The sequence below is a fragment of the Helianthus annuus genome, chromosome 17, assembly GCF_002127325.2.
Source record: "Helianthus annuus cultivar XRQ/B chromosome 17, HanXRQr2.0-SUNRISE, whole genome shotgun sequence".
Classification (NCBI taxonomy): Eukaryota; Viridiplantae; Streptophyta; class Magnoliopsida; order Asterales; family Asteraceae; genus Helianthus; species Helianthus annuus.
In genome coordinates this window covers 106,486,098-106,499,510 of record NC_035449.2, presented here as the reverse complement: position 1 = coordinate 106,499,510, position 13,413 = coordinate 106,486,098, and the positions used below count along the sequence as shown (strand labels likewise).

General features: G+C 40.2%; 1 protein-coding gene across 1 annotated transcript; it reads right to left on the bottom strand.

The window, feature by feature from the left end:
- Positions 1 to 406: 406 nt before the first annotated feature.
- LOC110924763 lies at positions 407 to 937 on the bottom strand. Its single transcript, XM_022168755.1, has one exon. The coding sequence runs from the start codon at positions 935 to 937 to the stop codon at positions 407 to 409; it is 531 nt and encodes a 176-aa protein (XP_022024447.1).
- Positions 938 to 13,413: the final 12,476 nt, after the last annotated feature.

Here is a 13,413-nt window from a genome sequence, read left to right as displayed (position 1 = left end):
TTAAAATAAACTCACTAAGTTTTTCCGGTGGTCTCAACTGATTCTTAAAAGTTCTAGCATTTCTTTCTTGCCAAATAAAGTACACCGTAGCCGCAACGAGAATTTTGGCGATGTAATTCCTAGCCGATTTAGACCGAGCCCGAGCCAATAGCCACTCCACTATCTCTAGCCATTTGGGACTAACATCACCCATGTTTACCTTGTTTCGAATTGTATACCAAACCTGAGCCGAATACTTGCATTCAAAGAACAAATGCGGATGAGAGTCATAATTCTGGTAGCACAACATGCAACACATCATATTCATGTTCTTCCTCCACGATAAATCCCACTTTAGAATTTTATCTTGAGTCAAAAGTTTACCTTTGAGGACCAGCCACATCAAAAAAGCATGACGGGGAATAGATTACGCAAACCAAACAATCCTACACCACGGAGCCGTGTGCCGAAACGAGTGCCACACACATGAAGAGGAGAACTCCATAATCTCGCTGCCATCTCTCCACAACAATCTATCTTGTTTCATTGGGGTTAACTGAACCTGGTCTAACTGAATGAGAACCGGAAAAAGATCTCTCCAAGCCAAAGGCCACGCCCAAGAACCATTCGAGTAGATGTTAGCCACAGAATCATCTAGTTTAAAATCTGCATCGGTAATAGACCTCGGCGAAATAAAATCCCCAAGCGGCCCTATATCACTCCAGTAATCATACCAAGCCGAAGTGTTAGCGCCATTACCTAAATCCGACCACAAATGATTTCTAATGAGAGGCCGCAATTGCACAAGCTTTCTCCAAGACCAACAACAATTAGCTGGGGTTTTGCACATCCAGAAGCTCTTGCCTCTCAACCTGTAACTATGCACCCAATCCACCCATAAAGACTCCCTTTTAGAGACAATGCTCCAAACATGATAAGACATAAGAGCCTTGTTCATATCCCCTATACATCTAATTCCCAAAACCTCCTTCATACTTTGGAGTACAAACGGTCTTCCATGAAACTTTCGATTTACCTTTAGAATACGAACTCTCTTGAGACCATAGGAAATTACGCATACAAGCTTCAAGCTCAAGAACAATACGAGTCGGCAACATAAAAACAGATGACCAATAAATATGCATAGCTGAGAGAACAGAAGTAATAAGCTGGAGCCTACCCGCAAACGAAAGCAACTTGTTCCTCCAATGAGTTATACGCTTTTGAAGCCTATCCACAAGCCTATCCAAATATTTAACCGGCAAATTACCTTCAACAAAAGGCATAAGATCCAAAATCTCATTTTTAACATGGCCATTGACGTTACAAAAGAATATCGTACTCTTTTGGTTACTCGGCTGTAAACCCGACATCTTAGTAAACTTAGAAAGAGATGTCATTATACACCTGGCCGAATTAACTTCTCCTCTCGCAAAAAGGAACAGATCGTCCGCAAAACAAAGATTAATAATCTGCTGTTTTTCACACTTATTATGAAATTTGAAAGACGAATCAATACGAACCGCATGGTGAAGAATAGCCGTCAAAACCTCCATAAATAGGGTAAAAAGATAAGGGGATATTGGATCCCCTTGCCGTAAGCCTCGTTTACCATGAAAAAAACCATGAACAGACCCATTCACGCACATAGAAAAAGATGCAGTCGAAACACAAGCCATAATCCATGCAATCATCTTATCATTAAACCCAAAGCCTAGCAATGCACTTTTCAGAAATCTCCAGTCAACAGTGTCATAAGCTTTCTGAATATCCACTTTAAAAGCACACCTAGGAGGACCCACATTGCGATGATAGTTATGCATTAGCTCTTGCGTCAACAGAATATTATCCGAAATTCGCCTCCCTGGAACAAAAGCCGATTGATTTATACTAACAATATCATTCAGCGCCCCCTTAATCCTATCCGCAATGATTTTACTGATACATTTATATAGCACATTACAGCAAGCAATCGGACGATAATCACTGACCGTCGACGGGGTAGGAGTTTTCGGAATAAGCACGATATTAGTATGATTCAATACACGGAGAAGTTTCCCTGTCTCAAAAAAATCAATGATAGCACAAGTAACATCATTCTCCACAATCGGCCATGCACTTTTAAAAAATGCCGTAGTGTAACCATCAGGGCCCGGGGCTTTATCAATACCAACACCGAACATCGCTCTTTTAACTTCTTCCGGCGAGACTTGGCGGGTCATATGTTCAGCTTCCTGAGGAGAGAGCCTTTTAGTAAATAAATCCGGAGCCGGAGTAAGGGATGTATCACCTTGCGATCCAAAAAATCTTTCATAGTGCTTAACAAACGGGTGGAACACTGTATCACCCTCATAAAGGTTCCCATCCGAATCTTTAATCACTTCAATCCGACTACAATGATTTTTCATTTTCAAAGAAGAGTGAAAAAACGCAGAATTCATGTCTCCCGCACTTAACCAATCTACTTTAGATTTTTGTTTCAGAAACCGCTCTTCGTCAAGTAACGCTTCTTGGAGATCACGGCTAATATCATTCTCGGCTGCTCGCAAATCAGCATTAGCATTATCCTGATCAATCTTTTGTTGAAGTAAATCTAGCTCCAATCGAAGCTTCTCAACTTTTTTGTGAATATTACCTTGTTTAAATAAGAGAGAACGCAGCGGATGCTTAAGCAAACGGAGCTTTTTAACCACTTTGAACTGGTGAACACCATTGACATTAGAAGTCCAGTTGCTATTAACAATCTCCTGGAACTCCGGTTTAAAAACCAGAAAATTTGCAAACTTGAACGCCCTCGGTTTCAGCTTAGTAGCATTCGGAAACGATAGAATACAAGGACAATGGTCCGAGAGTCTATACGATTTAAAGATAGCCACGGAATTCGGAAATTCAGCAATAAAATTCATATTTCCCGTTACCCGATCCAACTTCTTTAGCAATCCTACCCCATTTTTTGGTTTTTGATTCTAGGTAAAATGAATCCCCATACGGTTGATGTCAACGACTTCAATATTGTCTACACACTCTTGAAAGTCACGCATACCAGTAGAAATCGATGACGAGCCCATAGAGTTATCCTCTATGTTGAGCGCCGTGTTAAAATCTCCCATAATGCACCACGGTTTACTCGCAACAAGCACTTTGTGTATAGAAAGATTATTCCAAACATCTCTCCGGGCCATGTAATAATTTTCAGCGTACACGATTGAACAAAACATCATTCTTTTGTCCAATTTGAACACGAGCTGTAAATGCATAACCTGATTAGATTGCGCCAAAACCATAACATCAAAAATGGCCGGGTTCCATCCAATAATAATTCTAGTGCCCTTAGAACAACAATTCCCATTCGAAGTGCATTCCCAAGATCGGAAAACTGCCTTACAAACTTTACTTAAATTGCCAACGTCTACATGAGACTCAAGAATAGCACACAAACTTAGATTAAACTCCTTGACTGCCTGTCGAACCTCTTTCTGCTTAAGGGGTCGGTTCAACCCCCTTATATTCCAAGACGCGATACTAACCATTGGTAACTTTCGGAGAAGGAGTGCTTGCCCCTTTAGTATTAGTATTTCGAGTACCCTCCGTCATAAAACAATCCATTTCAGTTTCCACCTCAATAACCTCATCCTCATCAGAATCCTCATTATTCAAATCCGTTTTCTTCTTACTAGAGCCCGACTCGTCCTCCACGTCATTAAGCACATCAAACGGGTTATTCGATCTACTATCAATACGAACCGATACCTTACTTACATCACCTTTAGGTTTTGAACCGATAGGTCGATATTCAAATTTAGACTTTTGCTTATTAACAGGAATACCAACTTTCCTAGCCGCTTTCTTACCATACACTCCAGTGTATCCGTCTTGATCCACAATAGGAGCCTCTTAGCAGGATAAATTTTTTGACCATTGCGATTATGATTCTCATATACCACCTTAGGTTGTTTCTTTTGATGTTTCGGGCACATATCCGTCGAATGACCGAAGACACAGCAGCTAGCACATCGATGCGGACTCCACTCATACTCAACATACATAGTCTCTTTAATGAAACCTTCCCCATCCGGTTCCGGAATAGCCATTGTAATTTCCTCTCGTAATTCATTCTCAGCCGAGATCTCAATCAACGCTCTAGCATAGCTACTTCGCCCCCAAGCATCAATACACATAGACGTCGTAAAAGAATCAAGCAGTTTCGGTTCCCCAATAGTTGTTGCAATCAAGCTAAGACCATCCTCCGTATAGGCCGCTAGAGGAACTTCATGAATTTTGACCCACACCTGAACCTTTTTAACCTCTTTCTTTTCTAGCTTAGTTGTTGGAGTCCAAACATCCAGAAATAATGGCTGTGACCTAATGATCCAAGGCCCGTCTTTCAGAGCATTCGATAATCCAACTTCATCATTAAACTTAAAGAAGAAGAATCCATTCGCGTTCATCATCGTTTTTAATAATCCATACTTTTTCCAATGGGTTCGAACATAATAATCAACTACAGGGAACGCAATTCGATCACCTAAAAAATACCCATAAAGAGTATTCGCCAGCTTATCTTGCACGGATCGAACAGATTCCCTCGGCAAAACAACGTCACAACCATCATGCTTAGCGGAACTAGCAAGAGATCTAAAGTTAACTTTTTTCAAATCATTAGCAGCAACTGTATCAGCATATGACATCGGTTTGGAGGACGAGCCTTCACCTGGCTGTTGAACACGATTATCCCTAGCGTCGTAACTAAAACCCACATTCTCAAATTCCGGTAGCTGAACCGGAGCAGTCACATTCACATCAACTGGAACAGTAATTTTTGACAGTTCATCAATGATGTTAAACTTACCCGGATCACCTGCAGCCGATGACACAACACCTCTCCTTGGCATGATCGTTTTGCCGCTACCCGAGACACCAAACCCTGGACTTTTGAAGGCGGCTTTCCACGATCAAAAAACAAGTGTTCCCCAGGTTTTTTTTCGTTCGTTCAGATTGTTTTGGACTCCTCTCTCCATCAGCAAGAAAAACCAAAGACCATGCAAAGAAACAGCCGAATACCAGAAAACCAAAAGCAAACAGAAAAAACCCTAATCCTTTAAACCCTAGAATCCGATCTCAACCCTTAATCGATTAACCCAGAGTTATCAATCAAGCTAAATTAGTCCCAGCTAACCGCAATCAATAACAACCAGGGTAATAAATCAGAGAATCGAACCAGATTATTAGGGCAGCGATTTGAAAAAAGAAAAAACCCTAGTTTTTGAATCGATCACAAATGCTAACAAGTTCGTTATAGTGTTTTGAAAACAAAACCCTAATCACAGACTGTTATGCATAAGATTACGAAGAAAAACTGAAGGATTCATGGTGATGAACAGAAAATCGCCTAAAGGAGAGAGAGTTAGGGTTTTTTACCGAATTGTTAACCGAACGATCCGTTGATATGTTGTTAACTTAATAAAAACAATTAAGTTATACTTGTTAAGTTTCGTTTACTAAGTCTAGAAAGTACTTAGTTTTCGAGAAATTTGAATATATAAATATTTATACAAAATATAAATAAATCGATAGGATAGTGTTTGTCGTTCCGAGAAGTCGTACGTGTATAAAAAGAATATTTATATGAAAAAACCATATAACGAACTCGTCCACCGATATATATGATGTATATATAAATTGTACCGTGTAGGCGTTTGAAATAAATATGAAAGAATCATCGAGTCGTTATGTTTGAAAATAACTATATTTGCTTGTAGAAGAATCCGTTTTGTTTTTATTTGAAAATAAATATGTAAACTATATTTATTTTTATAGAAGAAATCCCGAAATTTCGATGTTTAAACTAAATATAAATACTTATATTTTTTTTTGTTTATAAAAGATATCCGACTTTTTGACGTTGAAATAAATATAGATAACTATATTTACTTTATAAAGCTGTCAAGTTTGGTTGTCTTGTAAAACTGATTTTTGTCGAACATTGAAAACGCGTTTCTCGTAAGTAGATAAAGTGTCTTTCGAAATTAATTGTATGTGTATCTTGATTTATAAATACCGTTTGAATAAAACGTGTTTTAGTTTTACGGATTTTCTAAAAAACGGGCAGAGTTTCCTCTGTATTTGGACTCCCCCGACAACACAAGTTGTCATTATTTTATCAAAATTCAACAATTATTCGATCACCAATATATAATTTTCGTAAAAACGACAAAATGTAAACTAAATACTATTCCGAATCGGTTCGAGCTCGTTTATCACGTAAGTATTAAAACTAAAAATATAACGTAAACATTAAACACGTCGTTAATCTTTACCAAATCTTCGTGTCGAGATGTTGACCGAGTTGACTCGGTTTGACCAAGTCGACCGAACCGCCTCATGATCTGACCCGAACCAAGCTGACCCGTTGACCAGTGTTGACCATCTTTGACCCTGTTTGACTGTGGCTGACTGAGACCCGAACCAAACCGAAACCCGAATGCTCGCTGACTAGTTAACTGTTGATCCGAACCGGACCCACTGAACCAATCTTGAACCAGCTAACCCGAAACTCCAAAAATTACTGATCTTCTACTGACTGAAACCCGAACCCGCGATCGTGAACCCAATGTCATCCGAACCAAACAGAAACATCTCGGACCAACTGTACCTGGACTCGTGTCTGAACTGATTGCTCGAAAACATCCCAAAACTGACTCGAGCTTGAACCGCCGTGGCGCGAAACACGAACCGGAAACCCTGAACTTGAACCATCATCCCCGAATCGACCTGAAACGGAGCTGCCATGGCTCCAGCAGCTATTGTTGTCATCGAGCACCTCCGTCGCAGCGCCGTCGTGAAGATCCACCACCACCGCCGCCGCTGCCGCCGCCGTGAGCGGCGGCGCCGCTCATCTCCGTCGCTCTCTCTCCTCGTCGACACTCTCTCTCCTCTCTCTCTCTGCTCGTTACCGTTGCCGCACCACCACCGGACTGTGGTGGTGGTGGTGTATCCGGAGAAGAAGGGGGCCGGAGATGCAGCGCCGGTGGGTCACCGGTCACCGCCGGTGGTCCCGCCGGTCTTCAAGGAACAGAGAGATGGGACTAGGGCTTGTGAGGAAGATGAGAGTCATGATCTGTGTTTTCATTTGTGTATGTGTTATAAGCTGTAGACAAGGAAAGATGATAGGGATAGGGGTTTCTTTTAAGTGTGTGTGGGTGATTGTCTGCACAATTCAAGAGTAAGGGAGGGGGGTATGGACCCTTATAAAGATGCTAAATGAAATCTTATAGAAATTTTATGGAGATTTTGTATAGATTTTTTAGAGATTTTGCAAATCTTGTAGAGATTTTGCAAGATTTTGTAAGATTTTAATGAGATTTGACGAGATTTTAAGGAACAGATCTAATATATTATGTGCAGGTTTAGGCTTGTGGGTTTTGGGCTTGGGCCCAGGGCCCACAAGCCCATCTCATGTGTAAGTGGCCCGAGACACGTTTTTAAAACCGAAATCACCGTAGCCTAGTAAAATAATATTTTAGAGTTAAAAACGTGAAAAAAGTAATGTCGGTATCCGTCGTAGTTGCGTTAATCGTCCGTTAATCACGTAATTAGGAGCCGTAAATCACCGGTTGTCACATTCTCCCCCTGTTATTAAAATTCCGTCCTCAAAATTTAGACTATGTTAACTCTGTAGGGTTATGTTATGCATAGAAAAATACGAATAATGTCAAAGGAAACGGGACATACTGACCAAGTTAACAGGGGTCCAATAAAAGAGGAATTTCGAGCAATAGAATTCCAAACGAATATTCACAATATGCAAATGAATTCTAGAAACGATAACATCCACTAAATGGAACTTAGAATCAACAAGTTCAATGAAATAGTTTTGCATGAAAAGCTCGATCATGATCAGCGCAAGCTGCAAGTTCTACCGACGCCACAAGGTGTCGTAGTGAATGAAACAATTCAAATATAGCGGTGATCGAACAAGTATCACCTGTGTTTTGCATAAATCGCTCAATCATGATTAGCCCAAGCTACAAGTTTGTACTGACACCACAAGGTGTCATAGTGAATAAAACAATTTAATAATAGCGGTGATCAAACAAATTCACCGTGTTTGAAGTCAAGCGAAAGTACAATGAAGCAAATTTGAAAATTTGATTCAAACGTCATCATAAGATTTTCAATTGAAGATAGAACATCAAAGAATTAATGTTCTCGATCGAAGATGAAGACACAATAAATATCGTAAAACATTCGATCGATGTTGAAAGAACCGTTAGTAGGTACACTGGAATATGCAAAGAATTTGTGTATCATTGTCATAACACACAATTGTGTTAAGACCGCTTAAATATGATAAATCGAAGCGGATTTAAAGCAAATCAATAAATAAATAATTAAATCCATGCATGAGATGCATAAACGAGTTTAGCGCAAGCTTCAATTAGTGAAAACACCATCACAAGGTGTTGAAATCAACAAACAACTTAATGGAGTCGTAGACCAAACAAGTCCACTACGACTTGGAACAAATAAAACGCTTATTCAAAACGAAACCACACACGTAAAGAACGATGCATGCGTAACATATGAATTCCTCAAGGAATGAAGCAATTGAATATTCGCTATACTGAAAGAAATGATCGTGATACAATGACCATCAAGAGGAGTAGAGATGTGAAAATCTACTCACTAGATGCAAAATTCGGAATTTCAATAAAAGAAATTTAAGGACTTTATCTGGGGTTGCATGTGATAACCGGTTGTTAGGTGACATTACCATGGAATGTCGAACATAGCGTATTCGTCGTTAATGCGATAGGGGGAATGCAGAGACATACGTCTTCTCCTGGCGTGATTCATGTCATTGCAGGATCGCGTGACAAGTTGCCGCTTCCTGATTGTTAGTTCTCCTGCTGACAGGAATCTAGCGTTGTCTTTGAATTGTGCCATCGTGTCTTTTCAAAGGCCTCGCCTCGATAGTCGTATGTGACGTACTTCAACTTCCGTGTTTCATGTAATTTGCACGCCCGTGTTTCGTTTTGCGTAGGTTGCCTGCTCGGTTAAGTAAAATAGCATAGACGACATAATAATGGCGTTTACCCGAGTTAATAGACGTGGTACCTACGTGAAGACCTTTAATGAACTTAGACATAAGTTTCCGAAGGTCTTAAATGCATGTTTCCTAAACTCTCAGAGTCTTGTGTACCGTGTGTAAAACACCACTCTAGCGTATGTTTGAAAACAATATCTTGACTGTTTGTTTTCCGGCAATGGTTGGACACTATATTCGAGTCTTAGGCATTCTGTATTGTTGGTGCACGAATGTCTAAAGCCTGCGTCTTAGTCTTAGTCAAGCTTGTATAGGGTCTAGGGGTCATATATGTTAATTATGTATAATATAGGGGACTGATTGTAATTGTTGTGTTGTAATGTTCTGATTCCGCTCCTAATGACATGTTGTCATTTGGAGCGAAATCACAAGATAGTGATTCCGCCCGAAATGACAAAGTGTTATTAGGAGCGGAATCAGCCCCACTATAAATAGTTGTTGTGTTTTCTCATTTCGTATCTGAATGTCGACCGTGTAGCCGAACTGCTGCCTAATTTTTTTGAGAAGTATTAATGAGAAAACGTGTTTAAAGTAATCTGCATTCTGTTTCTACTCCATTCTACTTTGATTCAAGTTGTTTGTGTATTTCCGCTGCATGAACAATGGTATTTAGCTCTGATTGACTCATTTGATCGTCAATAACGATCCTACAATTGGTATCAAAGCCAGTTATGAGCTAGAATACCAGAATCAAAGCTTTTTTACTACACTTTTTGAGTTTCTGGATATTTCCACGGACAAAATGGACTGAAATTTGGACATATGGTGTAAAATTGACAATTAACAAACCCTTGAGAGTTTCAGATTAAAATACAGCTTAAAAGTGGTTAAAAATGGCTTGAGACCTGATTCCGCTCGAAACAGCATTTGGTTGATTCCGCTCGTAATTCTGAGCGAAATCAGGTTCTTCATTTGAAAAGTTTAATTCCGCTCCAAACGGTAGAAGCGGAATCAGTGATTCCGCTCGTGTTGTGTGATTCCGCTCGAGATCACCTTCTGATTTCGCTCGAGATCACATTCTGATTTCGCTCGACATCACTTTCTGATTTCGCTCGAGATCACAATCTGATTTCGCTCGAGATCACTTTCTGATTTCGCTCGAGATCACCTTCTGATTTCGCTCGAAATCACATTCTGATTTCGCTCGAGATCACCTTCTGATTTCGCTCGAGATAACATTCTGATTTCGCTCCTAACCAAAAGTGTGTTTTCGCTCTAAAACTCATTTTTAGTGTAAAAAACATGGTTTGAGCGTTAAGTCCGTTTCGTTCGTGATATCGTGTTGGGAATTCAGTCCGTGTAGAAATTTTTTCAGTAAAAGTAACCTGTTTGTCAAAAAGTTAAAAATTTTCAGAATTTGTCACTTAAAATGGAAAATCAAGATTTTTACAATCTTTTCGCGGGTAGCGGCATGACGGCAACACAAAGTCCGGCAAGCATAGTTCAAAATGTCAACATGGAGAACGAGCTAGGAACAATGCAAAAACCGCCAAAGCTTATGAACTTAGACGAGTATGCCGGATGATCGGGTCGTTTCAAGAATTGGGTCCAAGCCAACCATTTTGAGTGTTGGATGAAGATAGAGAAAAGATATGTTCCACCTGTTGATGGAATGGGATTAGAGAAAGGCATTGGAAGTTTGACTGAAACCGAACATAATGATTTTAAGGCGGAGAAGAAGATGGTCAGTATTCTCCAACAGGCCATAAAAGAAGATATTCTTGTGCTGTTACAACATGATGACAGCTCGCAATCGATATGGCAAGCATTAAAGTTGAAGTTCCCAGGCAGCGTCACTATGATCAAAAGCAAGAAAGCCCTGATCAAGAAAGAGTTCGACATCTTTATTGGGATGAAGGGTGAAACAACGAAGTAGTTGATTGAATGTTATTGCCATCTTGTGGTAGAGATGAAAAGATTGGAGATTACAAAGACAAACGAAGAGTGGATCGACAAGTTGTCCGACGCATTACCTTATGATGAATGGGGGACATACTTGATGATGTTGAAAAACAACTCGGATTTCGTGAATTTGAATCTCAGTTCATTTATCGAAAAGATAGAGGCTCATGAGTTGGAGTTGTTGAAGATAAAGAAGATGAATTCAACGAATGTGCAGCAAGACGTATCTCTTTACTACAAAGGAAGCACTCTTGTTGCAACAAATCAAAGTCCAAAGATACAAATGGGTTTTAGTGCTGATACAAATTCAAGTGCTTCTACAAACACTCCACAATCAAACAAGCCCTCACCGTTTGTGAACTATGATCCAAGCTTCAAAGCTCAAGAGCAGCCTTCACCTCAAAGCTCTACAAGCTCCAACAATCAGGCTTACATTTCTGGGGTGCAGTGTAACATCGCGGTGAATATTAAGAATGGAAATGAAATTACTGAAACAGCCGCAAAACAACACATTGCTTTACTTGCTTCCGTTTTAGAGGCGTGTGAAGGTTTAGTGGCGGGTAGGATCAGTAATCCGGATATGACAAAAGAGGATTACGACCAGATCGACCCCGAGGAGCTTGAATTGATTGATATAAAATGGTGCATGGCAAGTTTGGTTAGAAGGGCACAACGCTTTATGGAGATCATAGGCAGAAACAGTCTCACAGGTCCTGATCAAAAGGTAGGTTTCGACAAATCAAAAGTTACCTGCTTCAAGTGTAAAGAACGTGGTCATTTCAAGAGAGAATGCCCGAACCGTGAAGTGAACAACCATCAGAACCCTTTCACAAACGATTATTACAGGCAGGCGATCTGTCATCGACCTAACCAACAACCTGTTGTTCAGAGGCCGCAAATCGAAAACAAACCGGAGAAGGCTCTTATCGTGAATCAAGATGATGAAAGAGTAGCTGAAGGTTTCACTTGGGATAAATATATCCCTGGAAGCGATGGGCAGGCCATGATGGCAGAAATTGTTGAAGTACCGGAGATGGTGACTAAGCCAGAAATGGTTGTTGAGGATGTTCCTGTTGAGAATGTGGTTGACATTGAAGAACTCGCTGCAGAAGTTTACTATTACCAGTCAGAACAGGAGGTATTGGCAAGTTCTATGAAATCAATAATGCCTCCTAAAGTGTTTGAATCTTTTGCAGGTTATTTCAAAGAACCGACGACTGGATCGTGTCCAAGATACAAAGAAAAGAAAGAAGTTGTCGAGGAAATGATAGACGTGACAAAAGAGTTGACTGGAGAGACATTGAAAGATATCGTTGACAAAGCTCTCATGGGAAAGCTAAAAGAGGTAGACACAAAACTCGAGATTTATTTATTTATTTATTCAGAAGCTTTCGGTGGATAAGGCTGACTTTATGGTTCGTAATGTGACAGATGAGGAAATTAAGAATGTGATGTTTTCTATTGCGGGAAACAAAGCGCCAGGCCCGGATGGTTATACCTCTGTCTTTTTCAAAAAGTCTTGGCATATTGTTGGTGAGGAAGTGTGCAAAGCGATTAGGGAACTTTTTAACAACGGTAGGCTTCTTCAGCAGCTAAACCATACCGTGATATCATTAATTCCGAAGGTACCGACTCCGGCTCTCATTACTGATTTTAGACCTATTTCGTGCTGTAATACTCTTTACAAGTGCATCAGTAAGATCATCTCTAACCGAATTAAGGAAGGATTGGGGGATATTGTGAGTATAAACCAATCAACCTTTGTGCCGAGCAGAAGAATTTCTGATAATATCCTGTTGACCCAGGAGCTTATGCATAATTATCATCGCAATATAGGTCCTCCTAGATGTGCGTTTAAGGTGGATATCCAAAAGGCTTACGATACGGTTGAATGGAAATTTCTAGAAGAAGCGTTAGTGGGGTTTGGGTTTCATTCGAAAATGGTGAAATGGGTTATGGCTTGTGTCTCTTCCACATCGTTTTCTATAGCGATTAATGGAAATATGCACGGGTACTTTAAAGGAAGACGCGGTCTGCGTCAGGGTGATCCTATGTCCCCTTATCTTTTTACATTGGTGATGGAGGTATTGACCTTGGTTCTTCAGAAGCAGGTTATGGAATCAATGGATTTTAGGTATCATGCTAAATGTGAAAAGCAAAGAATTATTAATCTCTGTTTCGCGGATGACCTATTTTTGTTTGCTCGAGGGGACCCGAAATCGGCTAGGGTGATTATGGATTCGCTGGATAAATTCAAGAACATGTCTGGTCTTGTCCCTAGTTTGCTAAAGAGTACGATTTTTTTCGGTAACGTGGCGGATTCTGTGAAAGCTTGTATTTTAGCTATTATGCCATTTGAGGAAGGGGTTCTTCCAGTGAAGTATCTTGGTGTTCCGCTTATATCGTCTCGTCTCTATTACAAAGAT